The sequence below is a fragment of the Sinocyclocheilus rhinocerous genome, unplaced genomic scaffold (genome assembly GCF_001515625.1).
Source record: "Sinocyclocheilus rhinocerous isolate Xijiao unplaced genomic scaffold, SAMN03320098_v1.1 scaffold415, whole genome shotgun sequence".
Taxonomy (NCBI): Eukaryota; Metazoa; Chordata; class Actinopteri; order Cypriniformes; family Cyprinidae; genus Sinocyclocheilus; species Sinocyclocheilus rhinocerous.
In genome coordinates this window covers 422105-438306 of record NW_015646373.1, presented here as the reverse complement: position 1 = coordinate 438306, position 16202 = coordinate 422105, and the positions used below count along the sequence as shown (strand labels likewise).

Here is a 16202-nt window from a genome sequence, read left to right as displayed (position 1 = left end):
GGATGTGATATCACGGTAGTTTTGTCAAATTAAACGGTAAAATGCTAATTAAGTGACTCTCAGAGCAGCTGGAGATGATATTCGTGTATTCATATCATCATAGTGAGATGACAGAGGCTGAAAACACCGCGAGCATCGTCCGCGCTTTTGTAAGTGTGTAGTAAACAAAACAGTGCGTCGCACCATCCGCCATTCATTCATTCATTTATTCATTGCGGAAATCATGGCGCCTTTACGCGTGATGTCAAATGCTTAGAATGAATGACAGGCTTTCCGTTGTAACATTGCGTAAGGGTGACATCTAGTGGAGAAGACTAATGATACGATTCACATTAATCAGATCTTGTTTTAAATGTTTGCTGAAATAAATACCGTAAAAGATCGATTTGTGGCTTTTGAGAATCGATATCGAATCGACGTCATTTAAAAAAACTATTAATCGAAAAATCAATTTTTTTGCCCAGCCCTACAAGAGAGTATCGCGGTATGTACCGTGGGTGGTGTATCACGGTTTTTCGGTTTGGTTTGAATATCGCTAAACCCCTAATACTTTTTGTGCGCATAAGAAAAAAAAAAGACGACTTTATTCAACAATTCGTCTCCTCCGCATCACCCGCACTGATCCAGTGCACTGATACAGTACGTTCAGCCAGCTATGTCTGCTATAGGATACTTACCAAGACGGGCATTTTGACATAATTTTTGTGTGAATTTGTCCATTTAAACACAATACTTCAGAGAAAGCTTAATATTTGCTCGTGTTCTGAGGCGTGGGTTTGCGCACTTCGGATGAGCACACGCACAAATCTTCTCACTGCACGCGCGAGCTCGCGTCCTCTGGCTCTTAAACGTTTAAACTGGCAAAGCTTAAACGAGTTTAGCTTAAACACCGATATCAACGTGTGCTGTTCAGGTTTCACCTGTGCACGCGCGCTATCAGCACCCGGGTGATGACGGAATAAATGCTCATATTCCAGCATACGGCATTCGCATTGAACAAGAGTGAATGGTTTGTCCACATTTTTTTTTCATCGCTGTTGTTGTAATGTATTGGAAAGCCAGAATTCACGTCCATCAACAGAAACATATATTAACCGAACCCTGTTTGTTTTACGTGTTATTTATAGCAAACCATATTACAGATGCGTTGTCAGATTTAAGTTGAACCAAGTTGTGGAGAACCGAACGGTTCGATTTTTTTCTGCGAACCGTTCTACCCCTAACCCCTAATGATAATAAAACTTAATACTGATTACCTGTCAGGCCTGTGTTCCTGTCTCTTGTGTTTTGTTCCCCAAGTTCTAGTTATCCCTCGTGTTTCCTTATGCCCATATTTGGTTTGGTTTCCTGTTCTCGTTGTCTCATTATTAGTTTATTCCCTGCACCTGTCTATCCCTCGTTTAGTATAAATGTGTAGTCTGCCTCATGTTTTCTTGTCGAGTCTTAATCGTCATTCCATGTGTGTCTCCTGCGCTCCCTATGTTAGTGTCCCTTTCATTTGGTTTGTTTATTAAAAGTCAAGTTTTGTAAGTCATCTCCTCGTTTTCCTCCTACGCACCGTGACATTACCTGCTTATTTTCTTACGTACTTAAGTATTTCATTATTTTATTGAAGTTTTTGTCTTCATTATGATAACAGGACAGTTTTACTATTACCACAGTGACAAATTTTGAGTTTATGCCTCAAAAATGTCACTGACATTTCAGTTTGGAAATTTACATAAGAGGTAAATATGAATTGCTTTGGTTATGAATTATTTTTTATAAGTGAATAAACAAAATTAACTTAAATACCACATTGTTTGCATGAAGATAAATTGAATTCTTTCGGGTTTGAACTGTTGTGCCTCCATCACATCATTGGACCACACAGGGTGGAGTTTACTGCCTGTCTGGGGTATCAGACTGCTCCATAATAACACACCACTCTCATGGCTCCCATTCACAAACACTACAGCTGTGTCAGATATCACACATGAAGAAAACACGACGCAGAACTGCACCACCCCTCCCGATATTTGTTTGTCGAAAACATCTGGTGCCTCAGTGAAACCTGGATGTTAATCGGCTCCCTTTCCCTGCTGAATTGGATAATTGTGATCCAGACGGCCTCATTTGGCCCAAGTTCAACTGTGTTTAGACTGTTTTTTTTTTTTTTGTCTGGTTTGGGGGGATGAAAGTATGACATGTAATAAAGTGACACCAGACAGGAGCCAAGCACGTGCCCCACAGACGACGCTTCCTTGATTCCTGCTTTGTTCTTTAAGATGCCACTGGCATCTGGGTTGAGACTTCAAGGCATGCGGTGAGAGGAAGTAAAAAATAGTTTGTGATACATCAGAAATATGCTGGTTGCCACAAATGTTTTTGTTTTGTCAGTTTGGGGCGGTGGGAATGGAGGGGGTGAGTGTGAACCTACACTAGATATGCTGTCATCAAATAGTTGCAAATCTGAGAACAATGCAGACCGGGTCACGGTTAATCCCACTATGTGCAGTGATCCTGGAATCATTCTGTTTAGTACAGTGTGTGACTGAACTGAGGGTGACATCCCTCCATCTTAAAAAAAAATATATACTGTTTCCACAAAAATATTAAGTAGCACTGCTGTTTTCAAGATTGATATAATTAAGGATCATGTGACACTGAAGACTGGAGTAGAAAATTAAGCTTTCTACATCACAGGAATTAAAATATATTCAAATAGAAAACAGTTATTTTAAATTGTTATTTTTCACAGTATTTCTGTTTTTATTGTATTTTTGAATACAATAACATAAAAAGTAAAAATCAAGAGATTCAGCAATACAGTTAAGCATTTCTGTGCCACATCAATGTGGAGGCGCTTAGATTTAAACTAATTAAAATCTGTAATAGCATTAAAGTTAAAACACTTAAAAGACTAAAAACACATCTGTTCCACCTTTATTTGACCCTCTAACTCTAACACTTTCTATTCTATTTTAATTCTACTTTATATTTATCTTTTTTTATTATTATTTTTTTTTAAAAACAACAAAAAACAAACGAACACTAGCTTTCTATTTTTTCTATTCTATCTACTTGTTTTTCTTTGTGTATGTGTGTGTATATGTGTGTGTGTATAATATATATATATACACCTTGCTACGTGTACTGCGTTAGACTAAACGAGACTTGTCATTTGCAATTTTTTTTCTTCATTATGGTATCAGAAATTAAATTTAACAGCACAAATCTAAAATACAGAAATTAAAAACACCCTCATCATAGAAGATGTGTATTAAAGTAACTGTATCTATAAAACATAGAATCATATATTTCAGTACTTTTAAAGTTGGCTCCAATTATGGTCATTATTTTCATTATTTGAACCAATCCTCCATTGGATCGAGGCTTGGTCCTGTCAGTTTGACACATGGCAGCATCTGTCAGGAGAAAGTTCCTCTCATTTGGCCCATGGTGTGACTCTTCCCTGTTGTCCCATAAATCAGGGTCACTGCTGCCTGAAAGGGTGATAAGCTCTGAAACCCAGCGCTCTCCCGCCAGCGTGGGGAATATAGAGTGACACAGTCACCCCAGTGATGGCCTGGCACCTTCAGAGATGCTGCTCTCCAGACTGGAGCGGGACAGATGGTGCCTGACGTCATGTTGACTTGAAGGTCCCTATTTTACTCTGCTGGGATAGTCATCAAACCTTCGGTTTTGTAATGTTTTGGCAGTGTTCAGGGTGTCTGTTATACATTAGTAAACGGAAATAAAGCAAATGAAAGACTCCCGACCCTTTGCACAAGATAATGATTAGGGATGCAACGATGCATGTTGCACTTTTTGAAAACAGTGAAGAGCAAAGAACACAATGAAACACAAAGTCTATTTACATTACAGGGGTCATGTTTTTCCCCTGAAGTCCACTTATAATTTTAGTCAAGATCAAATCGAATTTGTAATTCAAATTTACAGGATCATTTTCCACCTCCGTTCCTGATCTTGTGTTATACTACAACACATAATGTAACACAGGTGTTAGTTTCTCAGTGTTAAACACAGGCGGTCGACACATGCTCTAGAAAGGTTCATCTTAGTCCAGTGTCTGCGCTATTTTTCTCAAGAAGTTATGACTGATAAAAATGTCTTTCCAGTCTTTTAAAGGGGTCATATGAGCTAAAAATAACATTATTTTGTGTATTTGGTGTAATGAAATGTGTTTATGCGGTTTAAGGTTAAAAAAACACATTATTTTATATACTGATTATAATTACTTATACTGTATTTTTACGCGTTGCATTGCATTGCGCCGTGTATACATAAAACCATGTCTGCATTTGTGATCGGAGAAATGACAAACAACAAGCGCTACTCTACACCGCTCAAAACTCGCGTTTGAATCATCAGTGGCAAATTCTTTAAATATGAAAACTAGGGATGCAGCGAATATTCGGCAACCGAAATTTGATGAACCTGAACAAGTGTAAAATGAGAAGCAAATTGACGGACTCTCACCTACATTATATATCTCACCTACATTTTACTAACTTATTAATTTTAAGTTAAATTGTGCTTTGTTGGTATGATGTCTGCTAGAATGTAAAAAAATGTTCAGTTAAGTAAATATTTTTAAATTGTTGTTTTTAATTGATTTTTTATTTGAAAACCACTTCAGGTCTTGCAGTCCCCACTAATGAGCTGGTGAGTTGAATCAGGTGTGTTAGATAAGGGAGACATACAAAATGTGCAAGGGGGTACTCCAGGACAGGTTTGAGAACCACTGATCTAGGGTACAACATGTATGTAGACCACGGATGCATGGGCAACTTCGGCCCTGCTGAGTTTAGCTCCAACCCTAATCAAACACACCTGCCTGTAGCCTTCTAGTGATTTTGAAGACCTTGATTAGCTGGTTCAGGTGTGTTTGATAAGGGTTGGAGCTAAACTCTGCAGGACATTGGCCCTACAGGACTGAAGTTGCCCAGCCCTGATGTAGACCATAGGTCTTCAACCCTGTTCCTGGGGACCCAATGTCCTGCAGAGTTTAGCTACAACCCTAATCAAACACACCTGAAGCAACTAATCAAGCTTCTCAAGATTGCTTGAAAATACACAGGCAGGTGTGTTGAAGCAGGTTGGAAATATACTTTGCAGTACGGTGGGTCCCCAGGAGCAGGGTTGAAGACCTCTGATGTAGACCGTACGATGATGACACCTATTGATTCATAGGTTGCAATGCAAGAAAATGAAAGTGAAATGAAAATTACCCCATGATTTACTCACCCTCAAGGCATCCTTGGTGTGTATGACTTTCTTCTTTCAGACGAATACATTCTGAGTTATATTGGAAAATGTCCTGACTCTTCCAAGCTTTATAATGGCAGTGAATGGGTGCTGATATTCAATAGTCCAATAGAAGTCCAATAAAGTGCATCCATCCATCATAAAAAAAGTACTCCATGCGGGTACTCTGGGGGGTGAATAAAGGTCAGTTTATTGGACTACTATTGAATATCAACACCCATTCACTGCCATTATAAAGCTTGGAAGAGCCAGGACATTTTCCAGTGTAACTCAGATTGTATTCATCCGAAAGAAGAAAGTCATATACGCCTAGGATGGCTTGAGGGTGAGTAAATCATGAAGCAATTTTAATTTGAGTGAACTATCCTTTTAACGTCATCAGCTTGCGCTAGTGGTAAACATATAGAGCAAGATGAATCATGCTTTGGCAATTGTGATTTCCACACACCCATATTTCTTATTTTCACCTCCATGGTTTTTAAGCTTTAACGCCATTTTGCATTGATCATTATGTCATTTCATGTTTCATTATTATTTGCTGGTCAGTAGACATGGGTTGTAACAGCAAACACACGTCAGAAACTTTTCGAGGCTGTCTTTGAACCTCTCTGACAGAACAACGTAGGACCACCATTTAGGAGCCACAACCAAAGAAATCGCCACGATTGTTTCACGTTGGTCATCTTTCGTCTAGGACAGCCCAAAATCGTACAATGTATATTTCAGAGGACACTTTTCATTTTCAGATGAAGTGATGTATTTCCGCAGATGAGAGTGAGCGTGTGGCAGGTGTGTAATTTCACATTGTCAAAAACACTAACACAACATCTTGTCGGTCCCTGCATTCTTATTTAATACTCAAACACTCTCAAACACTCTCACAGAGGAGCCTGTCAGAATGTGTTTCAACTTAATGAAAATATCGCACGAATGCTGACTGTGGTAGATGTGTCTCTTTTGGTGTGTCCCCCTTCGTTTCTCTGCTAACATTGACTGATGAAGTTTGATGGGCATTTAGCCTGTTCAGTTCTGCCCTCTGCATTCTTTCAAGGACCCTGTTTAGTGTCTCACAGATTTAAATTAAAACAGATGAAGATTAATGTTGAAAGAGTAAGATGAAAAAATGCCACTGTGTTGTCATAACAGCACTTCGGTGAGCATAGACCTCCTTAACCCCTTGTGTGCTATTCATGAGCTGTGGAAAGAGATTGATGCCTTTAATTTTCCCTGCAGGATTCACTAGAAGGTGTAGCTGAGGAAATGTAGTGCCAGATCTCTTTCTGAGATGAGCGTTCATTAAAACACGTAACACTCCAAAGAGAAGGGAAAACTTGAAATCGCATCATATGACTCCTTAAAGGTCTGTGAAACAACAGCCCTAGCCAGTGAAGAACTGATTACTGCAATGAGCAAGTGTGACCTGCGCATACAAAGCACGGTTACAAAAACGAAACCAGTACACCAAATTGGACTGAACTGTCTGAAACAGTTTGTGGATCTAATAAACTAGAGCAGTGGTTCTCAAACCTCTCCATGAAGTACTCCTAGCACTAACCCCTTGTGTGCTATTCATGAGCTGTGGAAAGAGATTGATGCCTTTAATTTTCCCTGCAGGATTCACTAGGTGTAGCTGAGGAAGTGTAGTGTCAGATCTCTTTCTGAGATGAGTGTTCATTAAAACACGGTCTCGGTTTGTCCAGCGCTGAGTGCCTCACTTATAGATAAAGATAAAGGCCAGTAAAATGAGATTAAGTGAAAGAGTACAGGGCCTGTAGAGATGAAGGTAAATGGAGGCCAATGGCGGTTTCAGATGACAGAGAGCTACTTGACCAGTCTGTCAGATTTTACTGCACTTTACTCTAATGTAGCTCTTTTTGCACATAAAAGGGAAACACATGGTTTTGTAAGGCTATAGAAGAGCCTTGTTCTGTAAGGGACAGTAAATTGACAGTTGTGTATTGAATTGAACCATTAAAATGGAGAATTCATTGGAAATGAACATCAGGAATTCAGTATTAATAATTAATAATTAATCAAAACATCAAAATAATAAATCAAAACATTATGCATTTGTAATTGCAGGTCAAATGCATTCATGTCCTGCATTAAACAGTCTGTGTAAATGCATCTAAATGCCACCTCTGCATTGCAAACTCAAATTTTGTTGATACTGTTTACTTTTCTTTAAGATTACTGTCTTACTATTTGAATTTATTGATTAAATTGAAGAATTTGACATAAAAGATGATGCATATATTTAATTAGGTTGGAACAAAATTGGCCTTATAAAGGTAAAAATGCCCATAAAAGGTAAAAATCTATTTAAGCTTAAAAGTTAATTTCTGTTACTCCTACAAACTAGCCACCTCACAGAATATGAAGAATATCAGAAGCTTTGGGTCAGTCCTAAACCTGCCAAGGTACCAGCACAATAACACGCTCTGCAAAATTTTGTCTAATAATCGTTATCGACAAAATTCCAGAAAATATCAAGATATAATTTTATATCATTATCGCACACCCCTACCTCCAGGTTTGCTGCACTTGTTTGTAGGGCTGCATACAGTAACTGTATACAATAACAACACCCTGACTCAGACTTAGGTTTTAATGTGTGTTATTTTCTTGCTTATGCTTTGCACTCTTATTGAATGTCATACTGCTCTGTGTGTGTGTGTGTGTGTGTTGTGTCCTGCGGTGCTCCTGTGGAGTTTTGTTTCGTGAATGTGTACAGATTCAGCTGTGCAGTCCTGCCTGCCGACTTCCGCTGCTCCTGCAGTGCAGGGATTGTTTTGGAGTATTTTTAGGGGCTTGCTTTTGAATAATGAATCACCTGCAGACTGAAGACAGCAGGGTCTGCCCCCTGTGAACACACACACACACACACACACACCTAAGAGTCTGTGTATGTGTGAGATTCATATTTGAGCGTGACCTAAAGATAATTAAGGGTCTTTGATAAATGTGTGTGGTACAGTAGTGCTGATGTTAATGTGCATCTGTATTACTGTCCTAAAGGCTTTGGGATACACATATTATATCTCTCGGTTTCTTTCTGTGTCTGTGTTTAGGCCCTGGATGTGGACCGCAGTGTCCTTTACAAGATGAAGAAGTCAGTTAAGGCCATTTACGCCTCCGGTCTGGGTAAGTGATCTCAGCCTCTTTACTGCCTCACCTCTCTGTCATTCATCATCTCATCCCGTCTCGTGATGTGGCCGCAGTCTGATTGGATTACAGTCAGCAAATCTCTGGAGCACATCTGCGCATCCATCTGATACAGGGAATGTACTCGGCTTTATCTATAGGTGACACATTTGATACATGATATATGTTGATCATGCTTAAAAAGAGAGTGTGTCCTTTAGAATGGAACTGAGAGTAGGTAGTTTGTTTCCATTTTTAGAGATGTTCAGTGTCTCTATGTGTTCTTTAAGTGCTGAGTGAAATTTGAAGAGAGTCCTGATTCAATGTACTGACTAGGGATAGGGCAGGAGTAGAGCCCTGCACGGGCCTCAAATTTAGGCCCTAGCCCGGCCCTGGCCCGAGACGCTCAGGCCCTAGCCCGGCCCGAGCCCGTCTTTTTTTCCCCTTCTCCCTAAACAGCTTATACTACTGTTTCAGCTATTAAAATAGTTCAGTTTTGTATGTAATAGCAAAGTGATTATATTTCGTTTAGTTTCTTTATGAAGTTAATTTAAAAATTTGGAGCATTTTTTGTTCGCTAAATATAAGTTTGACCAAGACCAAGTCATGCTGCTGCTGCTGCGGGACACTAAACACCGTCGAGCCGCTAGCACGGTCTCGTGTTGTTTCCACCAGTGCGGCCATTTTTTTATCACTAATTGATGGATGTCTAAAATATAAAAATAAGGAGAAGCCTAAAACAGGCCCGAGGCCCGGCCCGCGTCTGAACTATGACATGAAAATTGGCCCGAAGCCCGACCTGAAGGGCGTAAAAAAGTCGGGGCCCGTCGGGCCCGGGCTGAAATGCAGGGCTCTAGGCAGGAGGATGGTCAACTAGACGTCCAGCAAGTGACATATTTTTTCCTGAGGTCTTAACCTGTATTTATTTATTTAGTTTAGTTTTCTTATACTTGTATAATAGTAATATATTTAGCAGCCATGCTTTGCTGTCAGAAAAAAATAAAAATAAAATAAAATAATTTAGTATTAATGTTTTAATATTAAAAATGCATATTTTATAGTAAATTAATATGACATATTCTAAATAAATATTACATATTTAATATTAAATGGAGAAAAAAAAATGAAATTTTGTATTTAAAAAAATCTTGAAGGCATTGAATTTGTTTGCACAAGCACACTTTCCATGGCTGTAGCGACCATGCTTTGCTGCTAAAAATAAAATAAAATAAAAACTTGATATTAAAACTATATGCTCTTAATATTTTATGTTTAAAACTGTATTATTTTAATATAAAAATAATATTCAATATTGTAAATATTACATATTTAAATATTTGAAAATGTTTATTTAAAAATTACTTGACATTTGAATTTTAAAAATGTATTGTTGAAGCCAGTAAATTTGTTCCATAGCGATCATGCTTTGCTGCTAAAAATGAAACAAAAATATTGGATTTAAAATTATTTTGTATTGAGATTTTAATATTAAAAACAGTATTATTTTGATATTAAAAATAAAATGAAGTATTATTAATAAATATTACACATTTATTATTAAAAAGATTTAAAAATAAAATTTACTTGACTTTTGAAATTTTCTAAATGTATTGACGAAGCCTGTATTTTTTTTTCGATAAGCAGTTTTTTCATGGCTGTAGCTGTAGTGCTTTAAATGAGATGAATTTAGACCAGCGGAAGTTGCGACAGTAGCCCCGCCCACACTACAAACTCATTGGACCGAATTACTGCTCCTCATCTATGTAAAACATCAAACATGACTGAGGAAGATTAGAATCATATGACATGAGTTCCACTAGTTTACAGAGTTAAATTTACAAAATCACAATCTATAAGGACGTATTTGATTTTTGGGTTTTAGACCAATGAAATTTCACTATGAGTGGGGCTGCTTTTACATAATGTAAAACAAAACCTGGTTGCTGAGACTAATAGAACGAAAAATGATCGCTCGCTGCTTCACTGAGTAGCATTTGTTTAGGATCCAGGGTTAACTTCATGTCGCTTACTGGCTGTTATCTTCACACTGACCTACTGGAGAAGGCGACATCCATGAGCTGTGCTTTCCCAGAATATAATTAGTGTTTTAGAGTGTTTCCGAGTGATGCTCGATTGAATGGCTCTAGTTATCAGCGCGTACTGAAGGACTGTTCTTTGTACCGGCTGCCGGTACTGAGGTTGAGCAGCTCTCCATTGTGCCGCCTGTCTCTGCCTATGACAACACGGCTCATTCACACACTGAATTTGTTTCAACTGCACAAGGAGACCCAGACGAGCGAGCTCTGCTGATCAACACTTTTCCAGGAACACTGCTGGCTCTGTTCATCATTCACACACTGAATTTGTTTCAACTGCACAAGGAGACCCAGACACCCCAGGGGACAGCTGTGCCAGGACACACTCTTCATGTCTATCCTGATGGGATTCCCAGAGCCGTGGCTCCGTTATTGTTTCCTGTTTGCGGGAATCGGTGCTTTTGTGTCGTTTCACTCTGGCAGGATCTGTTCCACTCATTTGATTATGCAAATTCAAATTCCATGAAGTATCGTTGAAAATAATTTGCAAGCCTGATCCTTATTTGCATTTTACTGATCTAAACACACCTGACTTGCATTAAATATCCGTACCGTATTTGCATAGCAGACTAAATGAATGCTAAACGATTGCTATTGCTCATATTTTGGTTTGTTTTAAATGCTACAAGGCATCAATCAAATTAATCAATACAAATATTTGTTTTTACTATTTTGTCTAAATAAAATACTAAAAACAAAAATGTGTTGTTTTAAATGCTGCAGTTGTTAGGCATCACAAAATTCTAATATAAAAATAAATAAAAATGGCAGATATTAATATTTTATACTACTTTGACTAAATAAATAAATTAAATAAAACCTCTAAAAACTCAAATTAGTTGTTTTAAATGTTACAAGTGGATTTAGGCATCACAAGGCAACCTCCAGATAAATGCTACAAGCTATTGTGGCATATTCTAGTATAAAAATAAATTAAATATTTTTAATTTGATATTAATGTTATTTTATTTTGTCTATTTATACTATTTTGTCTTATAAAAAAACACTAAAAACTAAAATCAAGCATCACAACATTGCAATTTAAGAATAAACAAATTTTGTTTTAAAATTCTACACTATTTTGTCTTAAAAAACAAAAAAAAACAAAAAAAAAACTAAAACAGTGGTTTTAAGTGCTACAAGTGAAATTAGGCTTCACAACACGAATGAAAATGTATGAAAATAAATATATTTATTTTGAGATTTTCTAAAATTACAGTTTTACCAGTTAAGTGTTAATAAATTAGTAGTGTTTTTAAAGGTTAACAAAGTAAATATTAGATGATGACAATGGTAATTTAAACATGAAAAAAATAGGGGAAATGTGCATGAATGATATTAATTACAACATCGTCCGATAATGATATATTAAAAAATGTCTAATAATATCGGCTGATGACCAAGTTGGCTGGTCAAAAGTGGTTATTCATTAGGAAAGCCGTATTACGTAATCCTTGATAGCAGTAATAAATCAGAGAATCCCTGCTTACAGGCTGGTAACCCTGGGTGAGTTTGATCAAGTTCTCTGCTCTTAACACATTCTGTTATCAGTGAGGAACAGGACATCTGCTCTTAGCTGGCTTTAGAAAGGCCAGACGGCCCCGGGATGTTGGTAAATCTCTCAGAGTTGACGTGCGAGAGACAAATCTCCTGATCATAGTGCTCTGAACTGCTGGGTCACGTGCAGAGGTGCAGAAATAGGTGTAATTCACACCTGGAGAGAACAGTGACAGTGTGTTAAAATCACTGCTGGAGTGTGGAATTCACTACTGGGATTTTAAACCCTCTTCTAACATCTATTATCATTGCCCCGGCAGATGCTGCAATGATCGCAGGATGACAAAAGTGTTAATGTGCCAATTAAAAATAGAAATAAATAATAATATGTAATATTTCTGTTGTAGCATTATTTTATGGGAAAATTACAAGGTAAAACTCACCTTCCTCCATTCGGCATTACAAAGGTTTATGAATTTTTCAGAATGTACAATAATAAATTCATATTTTTGACAAAATTCTATTTAAACATATGTAATTCAAATTTTATATTATATTATAAAAAAATTATAATATATAGAATTTTATATCAATAACAGACACTCTCTCTCTATGTGTGTATGTGCGTGTTTATAAATATTGTTAAGGTCAGGCTTACTCACAAAACATCTAAAAGGGAAGCTAGAAACGTCTAGAAAAGCACAGGCTGTTTCCATCTTTAAGTCACAGCGTTTACATCATTTAGTATGTTTATGTAGTCTCTTCACATGGCATCTCATTTATTAAATAAGCTGCCAGTGTGTCTTCAGGAAGGTGAAGAAGATGAGCTCTCACTCCTGACACATCAGAACATTCTCACTTCAGCCCAAGAAACAAGCACTTCTGTTTTACAGTCCTGGATTATTTATGCATGATGATCAGTGTCTATCGCAGACATCGATCTAAAAGCTGCCTAGAGAGGATGGGAGAAAGTGAAGGAAGAAAAGACGCTGACAGAACTGGAGCATCTTTCCTGTGTCTGTTTGGAGCCTGAGGCCTATTGGAGGCTTTTGCCAATAATGAAACCTTGAGCTGGCATCAGGTGTCTGAGCGTTTCACAGTAAGAAATGTTTAGTAGAGATTTCTGAAGTATTCTGAGTGTTTTACACTTATATTGACATAGTTGCTAGGGTGTTGTAATGCTAAATTATAAATAAATTGTAGATAAAATTAATAAATTGTTACTAACAAGACCATTTTCTCCCCAAAAGTTGATTATAATTAGTCATTATTATACGATAAAGAGTAATGTTGCTCTAAATATCACTAATATAGAGTAGCCTACACTTTAGATGCAGTATTGCTAGTTATTTGGTCTATTTTTCTCCAGCAAAAAAAAAAAAAAAGAAGCAAATTAAGCCACAGCAGAATAAACCATTAACTCAGAGCTTCACTGTAGTGGTTTTTCATTCCTGAATGAATTTGTGTTTTTGAAAGAATCCGTTTCTTTGAATGAATGATTTTTGAATGTGCATCTGATGAACACTCTTCTATCCCATGAAGCCACAGGAGAGGAGTCATGAATGGCAGTGGAGCGACGTAACTGATGCTGCAGGTCACATGACAATGGCAAAATAGCGGATGTAGTATGTTCTAAATTCATTCATACTACACACATGCATAAAATTTAGAGCATTTTTTTTTTTTACGGGAAGTTCCTTATCAAATGTAATAACTGTTCAGACAGTATGTGATTTTGAATGCAGCTGGTCACATTTTTATTACTGAATGAATCAGTTTTTCAGTAAATCAGTTGAAAGAATGATTCAGTAGCTGCGGTTCCATTACCCTTCAAATTGCGCAAATTGTGAATTGAAAATACGCCCAATGGAAACATGTCGATTTCGCAAAAACACCCATATATCACACGAGGTGGTTTCTGCTCACATGGGGTGGTTTTTCAGGCAATTCGAAAAAGGAATATTTCACCAAACTGCAATGGAAACAGTTTTTTTTTCGCATTTACAGGTCACCTGGCGTACGTAAAAGTCACATGATCATTCTTTAATGTACTATAACCTCCAAGAAACACCTCATATGTGGCCGCTTTCAAGTATAAGGGGCTTTCCTTGCCGTTATTGCTTGGATAACCCCTTATTTACACGGCATACGTCTGGCGCATTACGGCTCCGACACCGCCACCGGAGCTGATTGCGGCCACTCTATTCAATGCTTGTACTTTATACCATTTTTATAACAGCATGGCATGTTTCAGAAGTGTCTCTCCATGCTGCTTCGCTAAAGATACATGCCTACGTCTCCTTCGATTAAAAATAATGGCTAATGCGGTGGCTGCGATTACACGTAAACCTGACAACATCCGTCGCCATGACTAATCGCAAGAGAAAACAAAATATTTTTTAGTCACAAAACATCGGTTAATGGAAACGCCGTAATTTCGCAATAGTTTCTTATCGACATTTATAAAATCTCACAAATGTTTTGCCCAAATTTGTAATGGAAAGTGTAATGGAATAGTGACTCAAGCTGCCTCTGAAATCACATACTGTCTGACTAGGCACTATATTTGGTGGAGAACATTGAGAAAGTATGTTCTATATAGTATGAATGTGTAGTATGAATGAAATCCACAACAACAACGTCTGCCATATTGTCATGTGAGTTATGGCATCAGTTGCATTGCTTCACTGCCATTTATAACTCCTCTCCTGTGGCCTCGTGGGATAGTAAAATGTCCATCAGATATGCACTTCAGAATCTAAATTTAAATACTATAGGTCATCCAGGTACTTTTTGTTTATGAATACTATGAATTTGGACATACTGCTAGTTTCACATTGTTTTTTGCCTAATATGTATATAGTAGAGAAGTACTGGAATGACTTTCATTCCAGAATGAATCAGTGTTTTTGAACGAATCAGTTGAGTGAGTTATGAAATTCATAAAGACTTCATAAGAATTCATAAGTCTACTTATCACACCTACTAGCATAAAAATATAACCTGAAAATCTCCTGACAGTCTGTCTGGAGCACACCAACACAGATAAGCTGAGTGAGATGTCAAAATATCCCAGTGCTGTTGAACAAAATATTGGCTTTGAATGTCCAATCAAATATGAGTATTGAAACTACCTTTATTATTCTATTGTATTAATTATATTTATTTAGCTTTAAAATGTATTGGCCTGTATTCTATATAAACTCCAGGAGTAGATAAGGGGGTATTTTTCTTACCCTATAAACCAGGTGCAATGTACACAGGTGTTTAAATGACTCCAGCATTACTCACATGGACCAACCCCTCCTCCACTGCAGACTCACCTGAGTTTACAATCATCACATAAGCAGCTCAGCGAGTAGCTAGCCAGAAAACATTAATGAAAAGGAAGACAATTTTATACTATATGTGTGCAATAGTGAGTTTCAAAGGCTTAAAACTCAAGTCACTGCCCTAACTGGTGCATTTTTGTGTGAGTGATTTTGAAGGTGACCGTGAGACAGGCCAATGAAGCAGTCATTTTGTTCCCCCAACAGACTGTCATTCAGATGGCCACAGCACTGAAAGCCTGCTAGGGTTGAGTTACCGTGAGGAAAGACACAGCTAGGAGCCAGATTTTTGCCGTTGCAGATGAGCAGAAGATGTGCATTTAAAAATGATACGCAGATCCAAATGCACAGTTGGCCACTGCAGCAGAAAACAAGACTGCATACTTGAAGGCCAAACACAGCCTGTGCTGAGTCTGTACACACACCTCCTGGCCTGGAGATTTACTGTCATAACATTAGCGGCGGCATCAGCTGGAATCCAGCCTGCATGTGAAGAGCCCTACTGTGAATGTCAAACCATGTGGAGATCACAAGCTCTGCAATAAAATTTGAAGCCTCACATGCATTTTTTTGTAAGAGACTTGAGGCTCAGGCGGAGTTTGGTATTCAACGGTTATGGATGGCATGTTCGAGACATTCAGTTTATGGGTGGCACATGTTTTTGTCTGACTTAAAATATTATATATGTGAACTGATTGCTATGAATTGTATATGTTTGCTATTTAAAGGGGTGGTTGACTGCTTTTTTTTTTTCTTGGCTTGATTGTGTTTATGGGGTGCAGTAGGGCTGCACGATAAATCGCATGCGATATTTAACGCGCATCTTATCAGTAAAGCCGCTTCTGTAATCAGCGGTAAATCTCCA

At 37.7% G+C, this 16202-nt stretch overlaps 1 protein-coding gene across 3 annotated transcripts in view; it reads left to right on the top strand.

Moving 5' to 3' along the window:
- LOC107707693 (arf-GAP with SH3 domain, ANK repeat and PH domain-containing protein 2-like) overlaps positions 1-16202 on the top strand; it is a 65335-nt gene that overhangs the window by 15449 nt on the left and 33684 nt on the right. For all 3 annotated transcript variants that reach the window (XM_016511785.1, XM_016511784.1, XM_016511783.1), the window contains exon 2: positions 8343-8415. In XM_016511785.1, the coding sequence (XP_016367271.1) occupies positions 8343-8415 (73 nt within the window). The remainder of the gene's footprint in view (positions 1-8342; positions 8416-16202) is intronic.